At 53.7% G+C, this 26,949-nt stretch overlaps 1 protein-coding gene across 3 annotated transcripts in view; it reads right to left on the reverse strand.

Annotated features, from left to right (window-relative positions):
• CRTAC1 (cartilage acidic protein 1) overlaps window positions 1-26,949 on the reverse strand; it is a 150,660-nt gene that overhangs the window by 32,125 nt on the left and 91,586 nt on the right. For all 3 annotated transcript variants that reach the window (XM_039221220.1, XM_039221222.1, XM_039221221.1), the window contains exons 4-8: window positions 22,099-22,235; window positions 16,535-16,691; window positions 7,688-7,822; window positions 3,256-3,401; window positions 525-661 (exon numbers count right to left, since the gene is read on the reverse strand). In XM_039221220.1, the coding sequence (XP_039077151.1) occupies window positions 525-661; window positions 3,256-3,401; window positions 7,688-7,822; window positions 16,535-16,691; window positions 22,099-22,235 (712 nt within the window). The remainder of the gene's footprint in view (window positions 1-524; window positions 662-3,255; window positions 3,402-7,687; window positions 7,823-16,534; window positions 16,692-22,098; window positions 22,236-26,949) is intronic.

The raw sequence follows: 26,949 nt of genomic DNA on the forward strand, positions 1-26,949 counted from the left end.
CTTTAACTTGTCCACCATTAATTGTCTCATCTAGCATTTCCCAAGGCATGTTTCGCAGAGCACCAGTCCCAAGAGGAAAATCTATGAAACAAGTGTCCTGTGGTCAAATACTCCGTCTACCTTTCAGAAAATAAAAACACTTATGGTCCTGTTAAAGGCTCTGAGAAGTCCTGCAGCCAGTAAACCTGCCCGTCTTTGCTTACCCACAGGTGCACCTGAACAAATTTGACTCTGTAACTCCTTTTTGTGGCTGTGTGACTTTCTCCCATAGAGCTTGGCTTCTGGGCACACTTTGGGCTGTGCCCCTCTGACCATTTCCCCCACAACATCAGGAGGCCAGCTTCCCGCCCAAGATCTGCCCTCCAACCCACAGCCTCGCGCTCAATCCCTCTTTCCCTCCTGTTTCTTCACTGGGGGACCTTCCCCCGCCTCAGCCCTGGGAACTACTCTCTGAGTCCTACACCTTCCTCTCCGACTCTCAGCCGGCAAGAGCGAGAGGCCCCCGGCTAGGCTGAAGCATCTACCGGAAAAGGCGGTTGGCTGAGGAGCTACGGTGGGCGAAGTTGTTGAAGAAGATCTCCAGCTCCTGGTCATTGTCAAAGTCGGCAGCGATGACTGTGCGCACGGGAGACGGCATGGAGAACTTGGGCGAGGCGATGTCCTGGAGGATAGAGGGCCGCGGGTCAGCGGACCGATGAATGGGAGAGTGGGGGTGGGCAGCATGCCGACTCCCCACACTGCATGCGTGCGCGGATGCAATCGAGGAGAAAAGATGGACGGCCTAGCACCTGCCATCTCACCTCCCCCGAAGGGACCTGCGGTGGCTACACTCAGGGCCACACAGAACTTGGGCTGCTTGTAGCAGGACAGGGAGGATAGAGGAACAGTCCTGATTCACACCAGTGAAGCATGTGGCTGTTCCCTAGGCAGGGTCACACGTAGCCCTCCTGTCAGGCACTTGAGGAAGGGCAGACATTAGTATTCCCATCTTACAGGTGAGGTTACAGAGTCCTGGGGCAGGAGGGAAATCGCCTAAGGTCATAGCTAATGATGGGGCGGGAGCCAGGGCTTCTGTCTCGGGAGGCTATGCCCTTCCCCCTCTGCAGGAGAGTCAGAAGCTGGGGGGCAGGTTGGGGGGACATTGGAAAGTGCCGTGCATTTCAATCCAGACTTCTCTGCTGACGAGCTGTGTGATCTCAAACAAGTTATTAATCTCTCAGATCTCACTTTCTTCATTAGCAACATAGGGCTATGAATAGTGGCTCAGGCTGTGAGGACTGCGTGTGACATGCTTGGTACACAGTGGGCATGAAATAGATCCCTGGCGATCTGTCCTGGCCCTGTTCACGCCATCAGTCTCATGGAAAGCAGCAGAGGTGGCTTTTAGTTGTTATCTTTTGTTTTTATTCTTTAAATATTTTTGAGACATTTGCTTTGGGGATTTGCAGTATCAGGTACACCTCTCCAGGGCTCACGGGGAGACCCTAGGCCCAGGAGAGCCCAGCTTGGGCCTCGAAGTGCTGACAGGGCCTGGCGGACCTTGCAAAGGGTCCTGCGGGTGGGACTTCCTTTGAAATAGATGAAAAGGTGTGGAGAGCAACCTTCCTCTTGTTTATGAGAAGAATATCTGTTATAGATGGTTTTGTCTCTTTGAGATTCAAGCAGCCTGTTGAAATCTCAGGAACCGCGTGGAAAGGGCTGGGAAGGGACATTCGGGGTTTCTGGGAGTGCCCCTCTGCCCCTCGGCCTGGCCCTGCTCCCTGGCCTCTTACTGCAGCCGCCCCCACCTCCACACTGCAGGAACGAGCCAGCCTGGGACCTCTGGTGAGCTGCCTGTTCGGGGGAGGCCGGGAGGGAGGCTGCCCCATCAGCGCAGTAATGAGGCTGATTGAGAGCCTGGCCAGTTGGCCGGGGTAGGCTGAGCAGGGCCTGAAGAGCTGGAGGAAAAAGAGACCTCAGGATCTCTAACTCCTTATTATTCTATTGATCCTATAAAAATGGAAACCTGCACAGCCCCCTTGGGGTTGCCCCGCTGGACACCTGGGCTTCTGAGATAATGTATGTAAAGCGCTTAGCACAGTTTCTGGCACATGGAAGGCACCTGATAAATAGGGCATCTATTCTCATTATGATTGCTCCTGTGAGTGCTGGAGAAGAGCCACCAGACGGCTTAGCTGCCACAGCACACGGGCCTGGGTCATTCTGTGCGGGGGGCTGTCCTGTGCATTATAGGACATCTAGCAGCAACTCTGTCTTCTACTCATTAGAACCTGATAGCACCCCTGTCCCATTCGTGACAATCAGGAATGTCCCCAGGCACCATAAATGGCCTGGGGAGAGATTCACCCCTGGATGAGAACCTGGGTTAGAAGAAAAAGCCGAACAGAGATGAAAATCATCCAGGACCAACTGCCCAAGTTCAGGGCAAGCCCCCTTCCTGCCCAGAGAGCCTGGGTTTCAAGGGAGAGAGCTTGTGGCTGCCTACGGGGGAGGGAGCTTGTGGTAGCCACCTAGACGTAAGGCTCCTGGACACTCCCCTGGGACCATCAAGCATCAGGCAAATGCTGGAACTTTTACACTTGCAGAGGAATCTGGTAAGACCCAGGTACCTCCAGAACAATCTGGACTCCCTCACACCTGTTTCAAGCATCCTATGAAAGCTCCCTGAGAAAGCTCCAAAGTCAAGCTCATCAGGTGGGTGGCACTGTCACCAAGCAGCAACTTTGAAGAATTCTTGGCACCACAATCTATTGACAGCTCAGGGAGGGGGCACAGAGAGGAGTTTGAGGTCATCTTGCCTACCCTCTGCCATTTGTCCTGCAGCGAGGGGGAGCAGCTGTTGGGAGCCCTGTAGCCTTAGCCTCCCCCATCCCTTTATTCCCCACTGCACCCTTAGCCTGAACTTAAACCTGAAAAGATCAGGTTTTCCAGGAGTCAACTGGAAAAACACCGCCAATGCAGGAATGAAGTCCACCTTCCAGAGCCTTCATTGACCTGCTCTTGCCCACCTTGGGAAGCTGCTGTCCCTCCTCTGCCCATGATGCTCTCTGCTCCGGGCACTAGAAGCCCAGACTGGAGTCTGTCATTTTCCCTCAGGTGCTACCTTCATTGTGGCTCTCCTGCCCCCAGCCTCTGCAGAGCTATGAGCCTCTTCTCAGCCTGGTGGGAGGCGGAGGCAGGGCTGTATCCCCAGGACATGCCAGCGCCACTCACAGTGCTGGACGGCGGCGGGGGAAGGAAGGGAAGGTCCCTTACCCGAAATCGGACCTTCCCATGGGCGCTCATCTGCAGGTAGAGCCGGTGGGGGCCATTCCAGTTGCCGTAAACGATGTCCACTTTGCCATCACGGTTGAAGTCGGCCAGGGCAACGCCTCGTCCGTGCTGGTGGGGGTCGTCCACACCTGGGGAGGAAAGACAGGAGCCCTCAGGGCAGCGCCCCCTGCAGGCTCCACAAACATCTTTCTGGAGCCCCTTGGAGAAAGGTGGAGGGTGACCCTTGTGCTGACCCTGACCTCCTGGAGCCGATGGGGGCGCGTGATAGCCAGCCCAGAATTTCTCCACAGGGGCAGGAGGTGGGACATGTGTGGTTGCAAAGAGGACCAGACTTGTCTTCAGCTGCATCTGCCCAGAAAGCGCCCGGTTTTCACTCAGTTTTGGGTAGTGTGGGTACGGGAAAGAGACCTGGAAATCCTGGAGGACTAAAGTCCTCCCCAGCCATCCGACACTGCCACTGGGGTACACGGTAACTTGGTCATTACTCTTGTGCTTAAATTTCTCAGTGGCAGCTTCTGCACAGCCAAGGAAACAACCCAGAAAATTAATAGGCAACCAACGGAATGGGAAAAGATAGTTGCAAATGACATATCAGATAAAGGGTTAATATCCAGAATCTATAAGGAACTCACCAAACTACACGCCCGAAAAACAAACAACCCAGTGAAGAAATGGGCAGAAGACATGAACAGACACTTCTCCAAAGAGGACATCCAGATGGCCAACAGACACATGAAACGATGCTCAGCATCCCTCCTCAGCAGGGAAATACAAATCAAAACCACACTGAGATACCACCTCACGCCAGTCAGAGTGGCTAAAATGAGCAAATCAGAGAACTCTAGATGCTGGCGAGGATGTGGAAAAACGGGCACCCTCCTGCACTGTTGGTGGGAATGTAAACTGGTACAGCCCCTCTGGAAAACAGTGTGGAGGTTCCTCAGGAAACTAACAATAGAACTCCCTTATGACCCAGCAATAGCACTGCTAGGAATTTACCCAAGGGATACAGAAATGCTGAGGCATAGGAGCACATGTACCCCAATGTTCATAGCAGCACTCTCCACAATAGCTAAAACATGGAAAGAGCCTAAGTGTCCATCAACAGATGAATGGATCAAGAAGATGTGGTTTATCTATACCATGGAATACTGCATGGCAATGAGAAACAATGAAATCTGGCCATGTGTAGCAACATGGATGGACCTTGAGGGTGTTATGCTAAGCGAAATAAGTCAGGCAGAGAAGGACAAATACCATATGTTTGCACGTATAGGAGGATTAGGAGGAACTTGACGGAGGAACAAGGGGGAGAAGAAGGGCGGAAATGGTGGGGGAAAGGGAGAGAGGCAAACCATGAGAGACTCTTGAATGCTGACAAAAACTGAGGACTGATGGATGTGGGGGGGAGGGGGGGATGGGCATGAAGGAGGGCACTTTGGGGATGAGCACTGAGTGTTATGTAGAAACTAATTTGACAATAAACTATTTGTAAAAAAAAAAAAAAAAAAAAGAAGTGAAAAGAGTCGGAAAAAAAAAAAAAAAAAGAAAAAAAAAAATTTCTCAGTGGCTTCCCAGCACGGCTGGGTCAAGTTCAAATTTCTGCCTGGGAGCACAAGGCCCCTGCCCACCTTATCTGGTCTTTATCTGGTACCCTTGGCCCCCTAACTCATAGGCTTTTGCTACCTGGGTTCCTGTCATTCTTCAAATGAGCCCTGTTCTTTCCGGCTTCTGGACCTTTGCTCAAGCTTGTCTCTGCTCCTGGAATGTCTTCCCCTGGCTCTTGGTTACCTGGCTCCTTGTTTTTCTTCAGCACTCAGCTACAATGTCACCTCCTCAGGAAGCCTTCCCTGACTGCTCCCATGAAAACAGCTCCTCCCCAACTACTTCGTTTTCTGCCCTGACAGCCTCTCATTCTTTCCCTCCACTGTGCCGATCATAGGTGCAGTTATGTTCCTTTGCAGTTTATTTGCTTAGCGTCGGGTTTCCCCACTAGACCTCACACCCCATGAGGTCAGGGACTGTTTTCTTTTTCACCTGTGTTCACACAGCATCTATCTTTGTGCTTGCGGTGATCCGGTAGTTTTCAGTAAATACTTACTGAATGAACGAAGAGACATAAATAATTTGACAGAAGGCAACTAGGGACAGTGGTGACAGCAGAGGAAATACCACACCATAACAGAGAAACCCACAGCATGCCTTGTGAGCTCTGGGAAGAGAAGCTTGTGTGTTCAGTGTGACCTGTGTGTGCTGTCCCCACATCAGCCAGGGCCCACGGAGCTGATCCTGGGGGAGGACATGGGGTGGTTTTGCCCAGAGGGGCAATCGGACCTCCTGGCTGCGCAAGGCAGATATGTGCCCTCAGGCCGAGCATGGAGCTGAGAGGTGCTGGATGCTGGCTCTAAACACCCATGCCTACTCTCTCAGAGGACAAACCCGCAGTTGGCCACCAGGCCCTCACAGAGGGTGGGCGACAGGACAGTGTGACGGAGGGGGAATCACAGGATCCAGGGTACAGGGGGCTCTCGCCAGCTGCAGCCAGAGCCCCTGGGGCTGGGAGCCAGGAGAATATAGGGCTGGGGCCCCCTGAGAACCGTGGAGGCTGGGGGCTGGAGAACCGTGGAGGGAAGGATCTGGACAATGGTGGGGAGAAGAGGCAGTGAGGCCTAGGCTTTGCAAAGGAGCAGGGGCAGCCCCACCTCTAGGATTAATACCCCATTAGTTCTCTACACAACTCCCCAGCCCTAATGTCGGTGGCCTTCCGTGCTGGCCCATTTCTCTCCTATCTACGAGGCACCTTGACAAGGAGCTGGTTCCCTTTCACGGGAATAATCGGTGCCAGGCTGCATTTCACAGCAGCATCTGTTTGGGTGATGAATGCCCTCTTGACATGTCTTGTTAAACCCCTGCAATCATTCTGACTTTCAATTACGGGCCTAGCACCTTTCCTCTCTCCTCCCGCCAGATACCTTCTCCCGCTCCAACTCGTTCACTCACCTCTGCTCCCATCTCTTTAACACCTTATCAAATCCTCTAGGCTCCCTCCACCACCACCTCCCCTTCATTTTATGATTTTTCAGCAATGAGAAAATTTGCTGCCAGAGTATATAGCACTGGGGTGTGTGTGTGTGTGTGCATGCACCGTGTGGGAGGACAGGCCAGGGCAGCTGCCTCCAAATCTGGCTTTGCCCGGGAAGGAGAAGAGGGCAAGGCAGGAGGGGAGCTGACTGGCTATAAGCGGAGGGGTGGCATTCGAAATGGGAACTCCTGAGCAGAGTGCTGGGGATTAGGTACTTGTACGTGGCAGGGAGTGGATTGGCACTCGCTCAAGGATTTGATGCTGGCTGTCAGCACTAGCTGCAGCTTGTAGGACCTTTGATCTATGTGTCTAGATTCCCGCTCACCTCTTCTTCTGGAGGCTAGAGCTCATCCCTACGCTGCCCAGAAAGAAGTGAAATCAATCCTTTCATTGGCAAGGTGCGGAGGAAGTGGGTGGGGGGAAGTGGTTGAAGGGCAGACCGATTATATCCACAAACTTTTATGAAGTGTCCATTCTCCCATGCAGCAAGATTTACTGGGTGACCCCTGTGTGCCAAGTGCCGTGTCAAGAATGAACAGTCCAGGGCCCAGTCCTTGCAGACATAGATTATTTTAGCAACATAGAAGCCTGATGGAGAAGTGTATGAAGGGATAGTGTGAATGCAGAGGAGGGAGTGTGAATCTCTGCCTGGTGGTATAGACAGAGGCAGGAAAGGCTTCATAGATAACATCTGAGCTGCGTGAGGAAGGATAAATAGAAGTTCTGCAGATAGAGAAAGGGAGAAGGCACTTCAGGTAGCGAGGACAGCAGGTGCAAAGGCCCTGAGGCAGATGAGGGATGAGCAAAGAGGGAGGAAGGGGAGGAGAGCTGGGAGCCTGAAGTACTATTTTGTGTGGCTTTTGGTCTCCCTCTTATTAGAGCTCTATGTTTATCCATCCATTTCCCCTGCTAGAATGCCCATGCTGGGGAGTGTACGTGTGTATGGTGGGATGAGGTGGTATTCAGGTCAGCACCCCCAACTCTTCCCACCAGCCTGGCACTTAGCAGGGGCTCAATAATCGGTTATTGGATTGAATTCAGTGGTTAAGGTGAATGTGGGGAGAGGGCCTGGAAAGAGGCAGCTTGGAGGGGAAATTAAGGCTGAGTACTCAAGTAGGACTCAGAGGAATGCGAGCCGATTCTCATGGCTGGAAAATGGATAAGGCCCAGGAGTTCCAGGCTTGCCCTTTCCCCGAGCCTAGGGCACGTGGAACTGAAGAGGACAAGCAATGTTTGCCATGCGAGGGTGGTGGAGGGTGTGGGGGGGCAGGAACGCCTGGAGGCCCCCGCGGGGCTGGGGAGCCAGGGACACAGGGCAGCGGCCGCACTCACCAGCACTGGCAGCAGCATCCACAAAGGTGCCATCACCCTGGTTGTGGAAGAGGAAGTTGGGCCCATTCTCGTTGTCACAGAAGATGTCTGAGGCGCTGCTGCTGAGGATGGGGCCCACGCTGACACCCCGGCCCCCTAGGAGAGGACATTGATCCGCAGTGAGTGGCAGAAGCAAAGCCTTGGGCCCGCGAGGAGGCCTTCAAGGAGCGGCCATGGTGAGAGGCCTCAGAAAAGCTGCTGGGGGTGGGGGGAGTGGGGGATTTCCAACCTTCTGGATGCTTCTCTGAGCCCAGATCTGGGCTCGCCATCCCATAAACTTGTGTGGAGCATGACAACACTGACGATGAGGCAAGTAAGTGAGGGGCAAGGCAGACAGAGTCACTCTGTGCCAAAGCAACGATTCCGTGACCTGCAGGACACAGAAGCCACCGTATCCTTCCTTCCCTTCAGAGGCCGACTTACAATACTCCCTTCGCCCAGATCTCCCCCCAGCATTTTGGTCAAGTCACAGATTTTCCTGACACCCCACCCCCACTGCGAGTCATACATATGCCACTCGAGACACGCGGCGTGCCCCTGTTCTAAGAACATGCAGGAACAAGCTCCAGCTAAAGCTGCAGGGCGTTTCCCCGACTTTGTGCGACGGAGCCAACAGCCTGCATGTGCACCGACAGCCACGGGCTGAACGGACGATGGTGCGTCCACACGACGGTTCCGCAGCCACTAAAAAGCCTGTGTAGATCCACATGTACGGACTTGGAGGAGTGCCCGTGGCATATTGTTAAACGCAAAAGCAATTCGCCAAGTAACGGTATTGTGTCATCTTAGTTTTATTTAAAAACAAAAAGGGAAATACGTGATATTTCTGAACGTGTTTATGCAAGCTTGTTCTTGAGTTTGGGGAGAAGTGGGAAAGGCCCTACTCTGAGTTGTTAACCTAGACTACTAGATGGGGTGGGATCTGGGGAGGGAAGGAGAGACGGTAGTTGGCCTTTTTGGGGAATGTCTTTGTATTATCTGGCTTGTTGCAACAGAACTGCTTCTGTAGTTTGAAAGGAAAAAATCCAATAACTACATACTTTTTTTTTTTTTAAAAGAAGGAAATCAAGCCAGCTCTACATTAGGGTTTGATGTCTCCAAGATCAAGTTTGAGCTCTATGTGTCATCAAGTCCAATCTTAAGATATCTTGAACAAACAGCCCCAACTACTGGGTTTCAAATCAAGAGCTGGAAGCCACATCCTTAAACACTGGAAACACTGGGCAGAAAAACAGCCTGACCAGGGCTGGGGCATGGACTCTAATCCCAGCAAGGCCTTTCACAAGTTGTGCTGGGCAATTTATGTTACCCTTTGAGCCTCAGTTTTCTTGTCTGTACAATGTGGGTAGTGTGACCTGCTTTTTCTATTTTAAGAATTTTAAGAGGATCCCATGAGGTGAGATCCTCCCTCACAGGGTCTCTGTGTGAATCCCACCCCCTTGCTACTCAGAGTCAGGTCCGTGGCTCTGCTGCAAGGAGGCCACGTTGTTAGAAATGCAGAGTCCCAGGTCCCTCCCCAGTCAGAACTTGCGTTCTGGCAGGATCCTTGGGTGGTCATGTGCACAGTCAAATTTGAAATGTGCTGCTCTAATGGGCTCTTCAGTACAATAAGAATAGTGTTCAGAGCACTCAGAAGAACATATTATTGTTATTTGTTAAATAAATGCGAGCTCAGGCAGATCTGAGTGATGCTGGGCCAAGCCCCACCCACCTGCCCACCCCGCTCTGGATGGCGAAGAGGTTTCTGTAAAGTGACTGCTAATTTGGGATGGAGGTTCTCTTGGTCCCCAGACTCCTCCCGTCCTCGAGAAATGCCCCTGGAGGAAATCATGGGGCCTTTCTCACCTGTGCAATACAGTCTGCCCACCTGTCCTGGTGCTGGGGGCCAGGAGGAGGGGATGGGGCAAAGGCATTACTGCTCTCCTTGCTCTCATGGTTAAGCTCCAAATTAACACATTCTGGGCCCTGTGCCTCCCCTATTCCTCCCAGGTAATCTAATTGCTCTCAAGGAGAGCCCAAGCCTCATGAAAATGGAGTCACTAAATCCACAGCGCTCTCGGGGAACCATCATCCAAGATGTGAAATGTGATTTTCCATTAGGACAGCCCGAGTGTGGGGTGGGAGGCTTTCAGATGTCTTTCCTAAAGCCAGCAGAGAGGCGTGCTGGCTTGCAACCCGGGCACCGCTCTGCCCATTCATGAGGAGCCGAGGAGTGGCTGCTGGCGGCTGCCCCCGCCCTGGTCCTGCCAGATCCCAGCCCGGAACAGGCTTCAGCGAGAAACCCTCCGCCTTTCCCAGGCCTCCGGAAATTCCAGGTAGGGCTCTGGGACTTGTCACCACGAAACTCCATCCGTCACCCCCACTCTGGTGTCCTCCAATTTCCTCTCTGCCTTTGGCTCTCAAGCTGTGACACATTCTCTTCATTTTCTACAAAGCAGGTTATTTCCCTCTTGGACAAATTTCTAAATCTTTCTAATTAACTAATTGGGTTGGGTTGAAGCCTTGTACCATTTGTAACCTGTAATTATTAGAAAATTGCCATGGTAACCACACTACTAATTAGTGACAATTTATTGCCATGGCAACCAGACCATAACAGAGATGTTACCCACAACTCCTTCTTGGCAAGTTTGCCGCACAGTTGGAGAGAAGGTGAGTCAACAGTCAGGGAGACCGCCTCTTGGGCACAGGCCCCCGCAGCCCCAGGAGGGAGAGCCCAACTGGGGTCTGGGGCAGGGGCGCGGAGCAGCCGCACCCCTTGCTGTGCTCCAGGGGAATCTCTACTCCTGGGTGGGCCACGGAGGTCCTCTTCAAACCAATAAAATCCATCCATTCTAAGGTAGCCTGATACTTCCCCTCCCTGTGTGATCAGTGACAGAGGTTCCTGATTCAGTCTCTTCTAACCAGATGGCCTTCCTCCCCGCTACTCTTCCCCTCTTAAGGTTTAGCACACACCTTTTGTGGCTACACAAGGGGCACTTAGGAACATCTTTATTTTAGCCTTGGAGAATGATGTCCCAACTGGGAGTTACATTCTACTTTACATCAATTAATTCCTTTATATTAGAGGCAGGCACATCCTCCTGGGGAAAAGTAGTTTCCCCAGTTGGGGCTGGAGACGCAGCCCTGGTGGTGGGAAAGATTAGGGATCAGGAAGTTTGAGTGTGACCTTGGGCGCCTCACCGAACCTTTCTGGGCGTCTGTTTTCTCACCTATAATGTGAGACTGATAATAACAACAGTTCCTTCTCAGGGCTGTCATAAATATTAAGTGAGCTGCTTTTTCGGAAGGTACTTTGGAAAATGTCAGGCGCCACAGAGTCATTAGCCAGGACAATTTCCCACGTGCTAGGTCAATAAAATCCCCTTATTTCCCCGGCACTTTCAAGCGTCCAAGGCCTCCTCATTCTGTTGCTGGGTGTAGATGCCACTCCCTGCCCAACCCTTCCCGACTTAGGCTCTCACTCTGCTGATCAGGCTGGGTGGGGGAGGGGGAGTTACAGGGGAAATGCCTCCCCACTGCCCTTCTTCCTCCTGCCACATCCGTGAGCCCCCTCTGATTATCTGCCCATGGAGCAACCTCATTTACCCTCAAGAACTGCACCCCTAAAGCTCTGAACCCCTGAACTCTGGCAATGCAGAATCGAGTCCAATTTGGGTAGAGGCAATCCATTTCTCAGACTGCATCCAGGCCATCCCCAGGAGAGCCTGCTGAAAGGACAGACTGTATCTGGGAGCCGCGGGTGTCGGGGTAATGATGGAAAGAGGGCTATGGGGAACAGGGCGTGTGTGCTGCTGAACCACCCCAAACTGTGGGCCAGAGGACCCACGCACGAGGAGGCGGGCGTTGCCATGCTAAGGAAAAGCCTCCAGGTCCTTGCCAGGCATCTGCGCGGGCTCCGGCTGCAGGAACTTGAGCTGTGTGCTCTTGGGGCCTTGGTCTCCCTCCCTGTAAACTGGAGGCCGGGGGTGGGGGTGGGGGGAGGGAGGAGATCTCCAAGGCTCTTTCCCATTCTCCCAGGGCATCCTCTAGGTTGGAGCTCAGGACAAGCATGGCTGGGAGTGGATTCTCAGGCCACATGGAGCCCATACCACGGTGGTTTGTGAGGCCCCTTGGCCAAGAGATTTGGACCTGTGGGATTTATCTGCTGAGACCTCAACAGAAATACGATTCTTAGGATTCTTGTGGATGCCAAGGCCTGCATGCTGCCAAGAACATCCAAGAAATTATAAAAGAGTAGCAAAGATGCTGGAAAACATAAGGGTGGAGGAATGGGCTGTGTGTGTGTGTGTGTGTGTGTGTGTGTGAAGGGGGTGTGAGGATAGTGCAGGATGGTAACAGGGTCTTTCATCCTAAATTTCCTGAAAATTCGAACACAGAATAATACAGCGTTGGTGCTGGTAATGATGCGAGACGGACAGAGGCCGGGTGGGGTTCTGAGTGCGTGGAGGGCAGGGTGTTAGATACGGACATGCCCACTCCTCCCTCAGTCCATGCCTGCAGGACATGGAGGGGAGTGGGAATGTGCAGGGGCCCGAAGAAGCAGGCAAAGGGCAGAGAGGGGCAGGTAAAGGAGCAGGAACAGCTCCTCTAGCTCCCTGCTGCCCGTCCTGTGCATGAGACATTCTACAGCATCATCTCACCCGACCGTTTCCCAGGTGGGGAAACCTGGGCCCCAGAAGTGCAATCGCAGCCAGCAGGCAGTGGGTCACAGTTCAAACCCACAGCAGAGTGACCCCAGAGCCTGTGCTCCCCCACAGTGCCCTCTCAAACATTTCTACAGAAGTTTCCTCCAGGCAGAAGAGGGATCCCGGCTCCCCGTAAGGCCCAAGGTGGTCAGCCACAGGCTTGACCTTTAAAACCTTATTTTCACAGTGGAAAAGATCGTATTTGTATCATATGACATATTTGTGTTTGTTCTGAAAGAAAAATGATGTCCCCTCTTGTCAATCATCCAGTAGAGCGACACGCCGTGTGTTCTGGGGCAGGCCTGGGACGGGCCTCCCAGAGGGTCCTGGGCCCTGGTGCAGGAGCCTGTCACTCCAGCCCTGCCTGTCAGGTCTGGCTGTGCTCCCGCTGCAAGGCAGTGCCCCCCCCCCCCAGCAGCCCGGGGGGCTCCGTGGCCCCCACTCTGCTGCCCACGGTCACCTCTCTGCGGTCGGCTGCTGGGGAACCGCCAGAGGCCTCAGCTGGGCTTTAGGCATCTCCTTCTCCTCCAATAACGACTTCCTATAAATCAGATCTGCCCTCCGCTTTGTTCTACACTGCTTCCAGCCAACAGCAAAAATCCCCACCCCACATCATAAATCCACCTTCATTTTCTTTCCAAAGTTCTTGTAAGGATTCTTTAATCACCACCTTGCAGCCCAGGCAGATGCTCCCTCAGAGGGTGAGGCCGAAATGCAGAGCTCCTGGGGAGGGAGGAGAAGCTGGCAGGGGTGGGGGGCAGAGTTAAGAGGGAAGACAAGTGGATTCCAGGAGGGATGGGCATGAAGTAGCCAAGGGCCGGAGGGCAGGCTGCGCGGGGGCCAGGCCGAAGCACAAGGAGAATGCCTCCAGGGCAGGGGCGGGGCGGGCTTGCTCTGTGCTGCCCCCTGTGCCTTGCAGGGCGCTCCCTGCACCTGGGAGGTGCCCAGCAGAGGGCCCTGGTGTCCCTTTGGGCACCTCAGAGGAGGGGGGTCTAGGCTCTGAGGGTCCTGTGCCTGCCATGTCCTCTGTTTGCCAACCTTCATTCTCACACCCCCGCTGCAGGTGAGAAAGCTGAGGTCCAGACACATTATTAACAAGCTGCTGATAGCTGCCTGGACAGGAGATGCGGCGGAGGCAGGATGGGTACCCGGCACTGTGATGCCAGAGCCTGTCTTCTTAGCAGCGCTGTGAGACAGTAGTTCACACTGCTAGTTCAAGGTGCTCAGAGAGGCTGGGGATGTGTTCAAGGTCACTCAGGGCTGCAGGGGCCCGTGCAGACCTCTTGGTCCTCACTTCCGCCCTCCTTGGGTTCCATTCCAGGCCCTCTGCCACACGGACGACTGATTCTCAGGATTCCTCTCACCGTCCAGGCTCCAAGGGGCTGCCGGCATCTGGGAAAGTTGGGGCTGGGGATTCTCCTTGAACTAGGAGCTATGGGGGAGTGGGCTTCCCTCCCCTCAACTCGGCACCAGCCCCTCTTCAGCCAGCAGCCCTCAAGTCCCCGGAGAATGGGCATGGTGGCCACTAGATGGCACTGTGACCTAGCAGAGTGGCCGCCGCCAGTGGAATTGCTCAGGTCTGGAGAGTAGGCCTTCCCTCCCTGGGCCCTAGAGAGCCGGACAGCATGGTGGTGCGGGCAGCGCCATTGGCCGGCCTGCCGACTGCTGGCCTGGGTCTCCCCCTGCTGCCCAGCACAGCCTTGGCCAAGCAGCTGCTTCAGCCACAAAACCTGGGGGGTCATACTCAAACCCGTGAGTGCCATTCCCTGGGGCAGTGCCCTGGGAGTGCCATTCCCTGGGGCAGGCCTTCCTCCTTCAGCAGCCCCTCCCGTTTTGCAGGTTGGAGCCGGATGTTCAAGCTGTAGGTCATCAGGAAGGTCAGCTGGTTGTGGCAGATTAAGCTTTGGGGGCCGGGGCTCTAAATGCTAGTTTCTTTACAATGCTTCTGCGTGACTTTGGGCAAGTCCCTTTTTCTATCTGGACCTCGATTTATTCTTTTGTAAAATAGGAGCTTCCCCAAGGGCCGTCCGGCAGATGGGTATCGTGTGGCTTGGCTCTGGGGACGTGCGGCTCCCCGACTGCACATCTGGCCACGGCTCACTTCCCTCCTGGCCGGCTCAGCACACTGCCTGCCTGCTGCCCCCTTCCTGGGCCCCAGGGCACTGGCCTGGAGCTGAGTGCTGGCCATGTGCCAGAGACTCGGCAATCAGGCTGGGCTCCAGTGGTGGCCCTCACATTCGGGGTCTGTCCCTGGAGTTCCAGGCGGTGCTCTGGGCTAGCTTTCCAGCCAGATGTCCATGCGTCAGTATCCGAGTAACAAAGGGGGCTGCAGGGTAGAGCTGAGGGACTTGGCGGGCAAGGAAAGGGTGGGCTGGCGAAGGCGGGCAGACACAATAGTAACTTGGTGGGCCAAATAGGTTCTCGTCAGCCAAACGGCTTCTGGATGTCTGCAAAGCTGCTCTAATGTGTCCTCTGGGCATGCCAGCTGCCCCGGCCCGCCTGTAGCTGCTGTCCCTTCCTTGAGCTGCCCGGTCCTCCCTGCACAGCCCGGCGCAGTTGGCTACTGCTCCCATCCCCATCCATACTCCTCAGCTGTCTCCTCTCGGTCCCCTCCTGCCCCCTCTTCGGTTCCTACCTGCCCCTGTGCCAGCCCAGCCAGCGTGAACAACGTCCCCTTCATGCTCAAACCCAGTCGCAACCTCCCGAATTCTTTTATTCCGTGTATAACCCTCTCTCCCAGACCTTGCCTCCCTTCCATCTCCTCATTTTCAAGTGCTTCATCTCCCCAGCCCACTCTCCTGCTCCTGCAGATCAAGGCACTTAATTGCCAAGCCAGCCCAGTGCACAGAGCTGGGAACTATTCAGAAAAATTGACTGCACAAATCTAGGCTGAAGCTCCTGCATGTTTATTCCTTTTCCCAGGAAAGCATGGTTTATTACTGACACTCAGCCAGAAAGGCTGCACATTCACGTGCGGGGCTCTCGAGCACTTTGATGGGGCTCGAGCTGTGCACACTATTTTACTGTCTAGCCGTTTGTTCCCACAAACTTTGTCAGACAGGCCAACATCAATCTCCCTGTTTCACAGAGGTGGAAAGTTGGCTAGAGAAAGGCATCATAAACTCAGGAGAGGCTGTGACCACTTTTTCCAGGTAGGGCTTTGAGAGTGTGCTACCACCCGGCTGTCTGGAGGCAGGGATGGCCCAAAGGACCCTTCAGATAGCCTTCCAGCCCCAGGATTTGGATTCAGGCAGGGCCGACACTCTGGACGTCTGCAGTGAAAGTTGGGATGGATATATCGGGAAGGTCAACCAGAGAGAGGATTTCTATGTCCCAGTTATAGGCTTGGAGTGAGTGAGCCTGAAGTTCACGTGCGAAGTTGTTGTGCACAGCTCCGGCTTCCTGATTTTTGGCACCCAAAACAGGAACCGGATTGCTCTGCCATCAGCAGTCTATTGGCAGATTATCAGAGTTTAGTCAGCAGCAGCGCTTGAATTAGAAAAACAGCCTTCCCTAGAAAGATCTCCCTGTCAGAGACTGACAATAGGTCCCCCATCCAGAGAGATGTGGGGGGAGCGTGGCTTCCAAAAAAGGGCCTAGAGAGGTTTTGGAACAAGAACACAATTCTTTGAGCTCAGTTATCCAAGACGGGACCCAGCTGAAGCTTAGGGATTTAGCACTCAATTCCCGGCCGCTTATGTATAAGTAAATAATTTCATCTGCTGTTTGGCAATAAAGAATTCTTTAAATCTCAGCCTTGGTGATTTGTCAGTTTTCTCCTACAGAATCCGTTCACCCATCATTTGGGTTACAGCAGGGAATGAGGCTAGAGGTTCTAGGAGAGGAAGGTGTTGGGGTGTTCTCACCTTCCATCCTGTGTCCTCTACGCCCCCAAAACCCACACGTGGCAGGTGTCTCCCCAACCCTTGGAAAGGCAGTGCTGGAGGAGCTTCGTGTGGCTGGGGGGATGGAATCAAGCCTTCATCTCCCCTCCCCAGAGACACAAGCGCACCCTCTCCTGTGGGCTCTGATAAACTGAACTCAGCCTCACAGAGCCCAGCCCCCAGCGCCAGCCCCCCACCCTTCCAGCTCATAGCATGCCCCGTGTCACTCTGCCTACCTGTGTATTTGCTGACCCCAGCCTCAGCAGCCACATCTCTGAGCGCCAGAATGCCCTGGGAGAGGTCACTGGCCTCGGGGTCCATTTCAATGAGGGCATCAGGGCCCACGTTACCGTAGGCATAATTGGCGATATAGATAGAGTAGCGTCCTGAGCCCTGAGGAGGAAGGAAAGGAGGGTGGGTGAGAAGACCCATTCGGGTGCATTGTGGTCTCTTTCCCAGAAAGTGGCTCTCCCCCTCCTCTTAGGACCATAGCTCTTTCAAGGGTCAGGTTCTCCTCCCTGGTCTGGGGTGCATGGCCTTGTAAGCTGGGCCCGACTCCAGAGGTGCTTTCCCAGGGGCTACAGAGTGCATGGCACCCACCCTCGACATGTCCTACGACAAAGCAGCCCTGCTTCTCCTTCTATCCTGTTCCAGAAGAACACATCCCTCCCTCTCCCCCACAACCACCTTTTTATAGACAATTTTCTAATGTGCCTCTCTCCAGCTGAGCTCTCTCCAGCTGCCAGCCAGGGTAGCTGCTCAATAAATATTTGCTGATTGATTGATCTACCAATTCCCATTATTCTCAGTCTCTCTCTCTCCCATTCAAGCTCCCTCCAGCCAAGATGACAAGCAAATTCCGGAGTCTTCTCCCTCCCCATTTGTCACCCTGTGTTTCCTCATGCCTCTATTTCGGTAGCACAGAGGTTCAGATATGCAGGGGTCCTTCTTCCATCCCCCTGGTTTTGCCATATTACCAGAAAGAAATAGTATATTGCTTCTGCCTTTCTAACCCTGTCTCAAATGTTTTTTTTCTTTGCATCCAGGAGAAGCCTGGGCACCAGCTCCTTGCGGCTGTAGTCGTTCTCCGCGCTAGTCCGAAACCCTGCTGATGAAAGACTCTTTTCTGCCTGTTAGTATAACGGTGTCGTTTCTTCAATGGATGTCTCCTTTCCCCCAGGAGATCCGCCTGATTTCTAAATTCTAACAGTTTTCTAGCTTTCCTCTCATCATTTCACTCCAATTAATCAGATAGTACATATTTCTTGAGCTCCAACTACATGCAACACGCTCTGCTCTAAATGTATCTAAGACAAAGTCTTCAGTCTTCACTTGCCTATAGTCTCATTTAAAGGCAAGCTGTAAACGTGGGGCACCTGGGTGGCTCAGTCGGTTAAGTGTCCAATTCTTGCTTTTGGCTCAGGTCATATCCTATGGTTCATGAGATCAAGCCCTGAGTCAGGCTCTGCAGGGCTTGATTAATAAACAAATAAAGTTAATTATTTTAAATGTTTATTTCCTTTAGAGAGAGAGAGAGAGAGATAGCCTGAGTGAGAGAGGGGCAGAGAGAGAGGGAAACACAATCAGAAGCAGGCTCCAGGCTCTGAGCTTTCAGCACAGAGCCTGACGTGGGGCTTGAACTTGCAAACTGTGTGATGATGACCTGAGCCGAAATGGGATGCTCAACAACCGAGCCACCCAGGTGCCGCAATAAATAAATAAACTCTAAAGGCAAGCCACACACACAAAACAACCCGGGAGAAACAGAGGAGTTCCAGGCCACCAGACTGTGCTATTTCTTACTCAATGACTCCATAAGCCATTCCTGTTCCACCTAACCAACCACGGACTTTATCCCTTCTATGGGAATGTTTTCTTTGGGGAAGCTGGTTAAGAGCTAGTTGGGTCTGTCTGACTGGTGGGTGAGGGCAGCAAAGGGGCTCCTGGTCTCCCGAGGGGATGCAGACACATCAACGATAACACAATCATATGTATGAGTAAGAGAATATGTGTATTAACTACACTGGATTTAAAATAAAAAAAATTAAGAAAATAAATACATTAACTCTACTGGTATTAGAATATTTTAGAAAAGAAAAAAAAAGAAAGAGGTGAAAGAGAACATATACAGCATTTCCTGGTGTACAGAAGAGGATCCCCAGAGGAAGGGCATTGAACCATGGGGAGTTCAGGAAAGGCTTTCTAGGAGGAGTCTCAGCCAGGTGAAGTGTAGAGGAAAGAACCTTCCAGGCAGAGAATGACGAACATAGGCAAACCACAAGAAGTTGGTTCAATGTTGCTGGAACATAAAATGCGAGGCAGGGTGTGTCAGGGGCCAAAGCTGGAGCAGGTGGAAAGATATTCTCTCAAGCTGTTGACGCCCCTAGTGCTTTGGTTATCTGAGCCTCCACCCTGCCACCTGGAAGTCTGTGCTTTGCGAATCTTGCTCCTCAGCAGTGCGTGGCCTGGCAGCCTCGGTGTCGTCTGGGAGCAGGTTGGAAATATAGACTCCCAGTGACCCCTCCCCTCTGCCAGACCTGCTGAATCAGAATCTGCATTTTCACAAGACCCCATGTGATCCCTCTGCAAAAGTGAAGTCTGAGACGCACCGCTTTGCAACGCGGCTTCGTGCCTGGGGGAGGACCCTGAAGGCCTCTTGCCCATCCCAGGAGCCCAGTACATGTGTGTGAAATGACAGGAGGAAGGCTGAATGAATGGGCCCGAAGAGGAGAGTGAGCCCTCCCTGTGCCCAAGCCTGACCCCACTGGCTGTTAGCAGTCCCATCAACAAATGGGCAATTAAGCCCAAATGAACTGAAAGGCATTCTGCTAGAAATTAGGATGTTGATAAAATTCCGTTATAGCTAGTTCCTTTCTTCAATGTACTGGGCTGATAAAACTTGACAAACACAGATGTGTTATGGCTGTGGGAGACTGCAGGGATGCACGTGTGACCTTGACTACAATCGCTCTGGGATGGTGAGGTGATCCCAGAGATGAGCCTGGAAAGGGGCTCCCAGTAGGGCAGTGGGTTCACCCTTCAGCCTACATCAGAATCGCCTGCAGGGCTTGTTAAAACACAGATGCTGCCTCTCATCCCTTGAGTTTCTGATTCGGGAGCTCAGAGTGGGCCCCGAGTTTGCATTTCTAACAAGTTCCCAGGTGAAGGTGATGCTGTTGGCCCAGGAGCCACCCTGGAGGGCCACGGTCTAGGATACTAGCCTGGTCTTCATCCAGCTCTGCCCCTATGTGGCTCTTTGTCCTCAGGGAGGTTCCTCGCCCCCTGTGGCTGCGTCTCCTCGTGTGTTAAAGGGGAATCATATTCTCCCTGCTTCCTGGCAGGGTTGTTGAGAAGATGAAATGAGACAACACATGTGAAAGGTCTCCAAGAGATAAAAATGCTATATAAACATGAGGCGTAATCATTATCGATCAGGGAACGCTTCTTGTAAGAGATGGGCTTTGAGCTGGATCCAGAAAGGTGGGTGAATGATGAGGCAGCCACAGGCAAAGGGCGGGCAAGTGTGCCAGATGTGGGGCCGAGAGGGAATGAGGGCTGCTGGGAGCGGGCAGGGAGGGCACGGGGTAGGGCTGACACCTTTACCTGCAGGACGGCTCTCAAACGGCAGCCTGCACCACAGTCACCCGCAGGGCTAGTTCAAACCCAGATTTCGGCTCCCCTCCACCCACGGTGGGCTCCGAATCAGCAGGTCTGGAGGGCGGAGTGGGGGCCGGGCCTCAGAATCTGCGTTTCTAACCACGCTAACCAGCAACAGGTGCTGCTGGTCTGCAGACCACACTTTGGGAACAGGTAAGATGAAAAGGCTCCACGTGGTGGCTGTGGGGCTGAGGAAGGAGTAGGATGAAGGCTGTAACAGAACCCGTGGTTAGAAATGTGTCTGATGTGGGTTCACCCAGAGACGGGGTGGCCATGGGGCAGAAAGGCATCTAATTCATTCTCAGGCAGGAAGGGCCCAATTCCTGGCTTTGCCTGCCGTTTACCATGTGACCAAGGTCAAGTTGCTTAACTGACTGAAGCCTTAGTTTCCATATCTGTAAAATGGGGATAATGAGAGCATGTACTTCATAAGCTCATTGCGAAGATTCAGCAAGATGATGCATATAAACTGCTGAGCACAGGGCTTGGCATGCTGGTAGCTCATGAAAGTTAGACGTCATTAAGACTGCTTTTGGGTTTCCTACCCCAGGGTGCATTCCTACTCCTCAGTTTCCAGAGTGGCCGTGACCTCCCGCTACTCCTCCCCCACACAGTTCTCAGGCCCCAGGGTTTGCCAAGGTGGCAGTGGTGGCTGGACACAGAAAGCAGCCCCTTTCCTGGTGGCAGACGGACTGTAGGGGTGCTTTCTAGCTCCCTAAGGCTGGGGCTGAGTGGGCTGCTAAGTGCCTGCCTATGGCGCTGTGTGCAAAAGCATGGTTGTTGTTTTGTTTTGTTTTTTCATTTCACATGGTGCCTTTGTCCTGTGGTTAAATGCGTGGGTGTGCGGATGACCTTGTTAGGACAAGAGTGCATCTCTTTGTGATTAACCTTCAGGCCCTGCCACCTGCTCGGAGATGGTTTCCACCTTGGCCATGTGTGGGAAGCCCTTGTTCGGAAGGACTGAGACAGGAAACACGGAGCCTGGGAAGAGGCTCCTAGCGGTGGCCGGGCCTGGTACACCCCAGACCCTCCTCACTCTTCGGGGCTGCTCCCAGAGCCAGCACCTCCTCATTCCCTCCCACTAGGCAGGAGTCCAGGTGGCGAAGATTCAGGTCAGGGCTAAATGTGGCTTCACAGCCCAGCTTGGCTTCTTTTCCCAGCACCAGCTTGTTAAGAAATAAATATTTATACCTGGCACCTGCCTTCTCCCAAGGCCTGGCGGCCCCTGCTGTGAAGATTCACACTGAATCCCCAATCCCCTCGGGGCCATCTCAATCCTGAGATGAGCGAGGCCCCTTGCCCCTGCCCCCAGAATGGAGCTAGGCAGCAGCTGGGGCCCCGAGTGCTGATGACTGTCTGTAGAGCCAAGGAGGGGCAGCAGGGGAGCAGGTGACAGGAGGGATTAATCACCCTCACGGCAAGCCGTGGCTCTGGCTGGGGCTGCAGGGACGCAAGCCTGGGCTGGGGCCGCCCCACAGGGCAGGTGGCGGCATCTGCTCCCGCCCCTCCCCCTCAGCCTTTCCTCCCCACCTGCTTTGGGCTGGCACCCCAGGTAAAGAGGACTAGCAGGTGCGAACACAGTGACAGAGCTATTGATTAAACAGAGCACTTGGACGTTCGGGCCACCCTTCACTCACCCACCCCTGAACCTCTTCGTTGTGCCTTCATTTGTTCCACAAACATTTCCGGGGGGAGCTCCATGGCTCAATGCTTGGCACAAAGTAAGCACTTAATAAATACTGGTTGAAAAAATGAATGAGCTAGAGAAGTCTAATTCATGTCCTAGACACACTGCCAATCTATTCCGGGTCGTCAGGCAAGCCACTGCACCAAGCTGGGCCCCGGCTCCCTCCTTTGCCCAATGGACAGATGATGAGAGCCCTTGACCGGTTTCCTCACTGGTTGCTGGGAGGGCCCACAAGGAGAAAGAACATGGAGTAGACAGTAACTCACCCTGCAGGGCTGGTTAGTATTGAGCATCTACTATGTGCAAGGCACTGTGGGAGCTGCTGGTGCAGCTTTGGGCTCTGCTCCCGACAGCCGCACCCTGTTGGAGGACGTCGCCTGTTGGCTCTCCTCCAGGCTCTCACTTCACTGTGTGCCCCCTCTCCTCCCCCAGCCCCCCACGCAACCCTGAACTCACCGTCCTGTCCACACAGGCCACGGAGCGCCCGGCAAAGAGGCTGGCCACACCACGGGCCACGTTGACCTCGTCGCTGAGGATGTCTTCCCACCGGTTGTTGCGAAACTTGAAGAGCTTGTCCGTGTACGTGGCCACCCCTGGAGAGAGGAGGAAGGGAGGGCCGGTGGCTGGTGGGCCAGCGTGCAGGTACGTTTCGGGGCACCTGCCATAGGTGGTCCGGTCATCTGCGGCAAGGTGAGTGCACCCTGCAGCACTCACTCAAGAGGAGGAGAGGCTCTGTCAAGGGGGCACTCAGGTATTTTCAGTTGAGAGAAGAGACCTTGAGGCTTATGAAAAGAGCCAGCCCGGGCCTCGGGAGCTACCCAAGAAATGTTACCACTGCTGTGTGTCCGAGATGACCCTCAGCAGCTGGGCTTCACGTTCGGTACCACGTTCCTGCAACACACAGGAGATCTGGGATTGCTAGCGTTTTAGCTCCCAAACACAACCCAGAGTATCTCTTTTCCCAGGAGTTGCCTCCTACATTCTTTGCTGGATCGCAGGACCTGATCTGGGTCTGAGAAGAAATGATCCTGCTTGGTGGGTGGAGCTCTAAGTCTGGATCTCAGAAAGGGCTGGCAGTGGTGTCCTGCCAGATCCATCGCCCACCCCCAGGGGGACCAGATGGCAGTAGGGTCAGCACCCAGGTGGGTGATTTTGGGGCAGCCCTGGGAGGCCCTAGGGAGCAGTGGTCCCCACCCCTTTGAGAAACGTATGGAGGCTGAGGACCCTCAGCTCAGGGAATCGTACACACGTGCACCACACAACATACCACATGTAACTGCGGGGGGTCTGTGGCCTCCCAAGGCAAAGCCATGGCTGAGCAGCTTGTTTTTGGGAAGTGGGGAAGAACTTCTGGTGGCCGGAGGCTCATGCTTTTCTAAGGCCACTTGAGGTTTCTCTCCACTCTGCTGTCACCCCTAGTTTATTTCTTGTTCCTGTGAGACCCAGAGCTGTCATGTTTTAGGACGGATCACGTTCTGCTCGCAGGGATGGGCACTGGAAACACACGCAAGGGGCAGCTACAGGAAGCCAGGGAGGTGAGCCTGGGGAAGAGTGGACCTGGGGACAGACCCCTGCCGTTGACTCTCTGGCTGGTCCAGGGGAGAGGCCACGGGCTCAGGTGGAAGGGAGCAGCATGGTGCAGTGGTTAAGACATCAGGGTTTAGAGTGCACGTGCCCCAGTCCTGGCCTCTGTTCTACCCAGATTCTACTTCTAGGGGCTCGCTGTTGATTTTGGGCAAGTTGCTTAGCATCTCTGAGCTCCAGTTTTCCTGGAAATGGGACAGCAGTAAAAGCTGCATCAAGTTTACCGTGAGGAATACATGAGATGATGCACCCCAAAGGATTAGCACAGTGTCCCCTCAAGGTGGTAGCTATTAGACACAAGTGGTCATTGCCATGTTACAGATGGGCCACTCTTGAAGGCCCTTCGGGACACCAGCTCTGCACTGCAGGAGCCTGGTGACAGTCAGTGCCTGAAACGAAATGACTGAGGAGGTCTGTGGGAGTGTGAGCATGTGAGGTGAGGGCGGTTATAAAGGATCTCTCAGGTGGCTCTGCCCAGGAGATGACAAAAGGCTTTGATCTCTGAGTGGCCTCCCCTGGGAGCCTCCTCAGACCGCAGGGACCCACGGGGGCTGGTGCGTGGTCTGTGGGGTCTGCAATTGGCCTCAGAGATGCTCACCAGACACCAGGGAGCTGACACTGGAGCCTGACCCTCCCAGAGGGGCAGAGGCCCAGCCAGGGGAGGGAAAGGCCCTTCCGGAGCAGAACAGGGAGCAGATCCAGGAGGCCTGCGGATGTCTGTTCCGTGGAGGCTCGGGCTGGGGAGCCACGCTAGGGTAGGGCAGAGCCGCAGCAGCCCGGGGGGAAGCCCACTGGGGCATCTGAGGAGCTGGTTCTGGACTGAAGCACAGGTGCTGACTACGATGGCCTGAGCCCATGCCCCATGCCGACGCCCACTGGCTCGGGCCTTGCTTACTCCTTATCCTCTCCAGCCTTGGTTTCCTCATCTGGGCATCAGGGCAAAAGCTGTGCTTCCTCCACCCAGTGGTGGTAGGAATTACAGGATAAAAAACACTAGAGGGGCGCCTGGGGGCTCAGTCCGTTAAGCGTCCGACTTCAGCTCAGGTCATGATCTTGCAGTCCGTGAGTTTGAGCCCTGTGTTGGGCTCTGTGCTGACAGCTCAGAGCCTGGAGCCCGCTTCAGATTCTGTGTCTCCCTCTCTCTCTGCCCTTTCCTCATTCGTGCTCTCTCACTCTCTCAAAAATAAATCGACATAAAAAAAAGGCACTGAAGCCCCGGGCCAGGGTCAGCCTTGTGCATGGCAAGTCACACAGCCCCAGTCCACAGCACCTCATCACAATCCCTGGGGACCAGAAGTATTTAGAAATTCAGATTTTTTCTTTCACATTTTAGAAAGGTAATACAGTGCACACACCATTTATTACATAACACCCCCAGGAGGGATGGGGCAGCACCCTGTAATTAAACACATTAATATTTCTGCAGTAAAATATATGAATATTCACGCTAAGTGGGATAAATAGAGCCTATAAATAACTCACATCAGCTCAGGACAGGTTTTGCTATCAATTCACTTTCCCATAAACTTAAAAAAAAAAACCACCTGAGGCGTTCAGAATGTTTTGGATTTCAGGACTGCGGTAAAGGGACTGGGGGCCTGGCCTGCCGTGCTCACGGCTGTCCCCGAGGCAGTGGCAGCCTTATCACCGCTTCCTAATGCTCAGGGCACCTCTGAGGAGGGCCCTGCAGGCGTCTGGGTCTGCAACCTCCCCGACAGCAAGTGACCCTTGCCCTCTTCTGTCGCGACAGGGCGACAGGGCCCCTTTGGACGATGCCTCTGCTAGTCTAGTCCCCCCCCGAAGTACTGTGGGTTAACGTCCAGCAAGCACGGGCCAGGGTGAGGCAGCCGCTGTGAGCAGCGGGGCCCGCGGAGCTCCGTGGGGACCCCTGCATTCAGTCATGTCACGGAGTTCCTGCCTCAGCGAGACAAGAGGAACAAACGGGACCGCCATGACTCTGTCCCTTTCTGCTTCATCACCTCTGATTCTTACTGCTCACCCAAGATAAACCTTTCCCAGAGTGTGCTTTTTTTGGTAATTTTTTAATGTTTATTTAAAAATTTTTTAATGTTTTAAGTTTATTTCTTTTTTTTTTGTTGTTGTTAAATGTTTTATTTATTTCTAGGAGAGAGAGAGACAGCGTGAGCAGGGGAGGGTCAGAGAGAGAGGGAGTCACAGACTGAAGCAGGCTCCAGGCTCTGAGCTGGCAGTCAGCACAGAGCCCGACGTGGGGCTCGAACCCACGAACCGTGAGATCATGACCTAAGCGAAAGTTGGACGCTTAACTGACTAAGCCACCCAGGTACCCCTTAAATTTATTTCTGAGAGAGAGTAAGACTGTGTGAGCAGGGGAGGGTCAGAGAGGGAGACACAGAATCTGAAGCAGGCTCCATGCTCTGAGCTGTCAGCACAGAGCCAATGTGGGGCTCGGACTCACGGACTGCGAGATCATGACCTGAGCCACCTAGGCACCTCTTAAAGAATTAAATTAATTATTTAATACAGTCCTTCCCAAATACAGTTGGCCACGGAACCTCTTTTTGCAGCTTATCTATTAACATCCAGTGGACCTAGCACTGTTCCTAGCAAACTGCTCTCTTAGGGTGTGAGGTCCACCCAGGCACTGGAGCGCCATGTGCTGTTAGTTTCTCCCCCTGTTCCACCTCCTGGCTTCTCAGCTGACCAAGTACGCCCAGAAGAATAAACTAATTAAGGTAAAATGTGCAACAGTGATGCAGAGCCTTGTAGATCATAAACGGGAACGGCAAAATCAATGGCAGCCCCTCTGCAGGCAGAGGCCCGGAGGCCTGGGCGAGGAGAGACGGGAGCCCATGATTTAGGAAGAGCAAATGCTCTGGCAGCTGCAACCTGGGTAATTAGGTGTGTCAAGAAGACGGATAAACAGCAAGCCGTGCGGGTCGATGGCACTGGCAATAACCACCCAGCACTGGCCCCCGGCGCATGTCTGCGTGTAATCCCGCCTCTGGCTCCTTGTAGCTGCACTCGGCCCTGGGGTCGCTCACCAAGTCGGGGGGCGGCTGCTCAGGAAGAAGAGAGAAGAGGGGAGCTCTCCTGAGCCCCTGGGGGAGACTCTGAGAGGGCAGTGGCCTGGGAGAAACAGAAGGGTGTTCATGGGCAAGACGTGGGGCGCTAGGGGTCACAGCCCCTACGAGAGACAGGTCTGGGGGCTTCCCAATTCTGACTTTGGCACCTTGGCATTAAAGGAGCCTTGGAACTGCCAGTTACTGCCAGGAGGCCAGTTGGGAAGGCCCAGTGGGTGAGGCTGGGGGGTCCACCATGCCCTGCTGGGCACCGAGTGCAGCAGGAGGCCACGGAGAAGCAGGAGTCTTGGTCGCTGATCCAGGATGCTTACGGTCCATTCGACAACAGGAGGGATAGGGAGAGGAGGTGCCACAGCACCGCAGTGAAACTAATATTACTTAACATTTCTACAGCACTTCACGTATATTCAGTCATGTGCCAGACACATATATTCCTTCACTAACTCTTACCACAACTGCGAGGTGGGCACTATTCTCCTGACCTGATGCACAAGAGACAAGGGACCTACCTAAGACCCCACGGTTAGCAGAGCTCCGAGGAAGAGGACAGGGTGATGCATCCTGGAGATGCCATGAAGTCAGGGTGGAAGAGGCCATAGTTATCAGAGAAGGCTTCATGATGGAGGAGGCACGTGTACCCGTACTTGAAGGGTCAGAATAA

This window comes from Hyaena hyaena, unplaced genomic scaffold, assembly GCF_003009895.1.
Source record: "Hyaena hyaena isolate Hyena2069 unplaced genomic scaffold, ASM300989v1 scaffold_964, whole genome shotgun sequence".
Classification (NCBI taxonomy): Eukaryota; Metazoa; Chordata; class Mammalia; order Carnivora; family Hyaenidae; genus Hyaena; species Hyaena hyaena.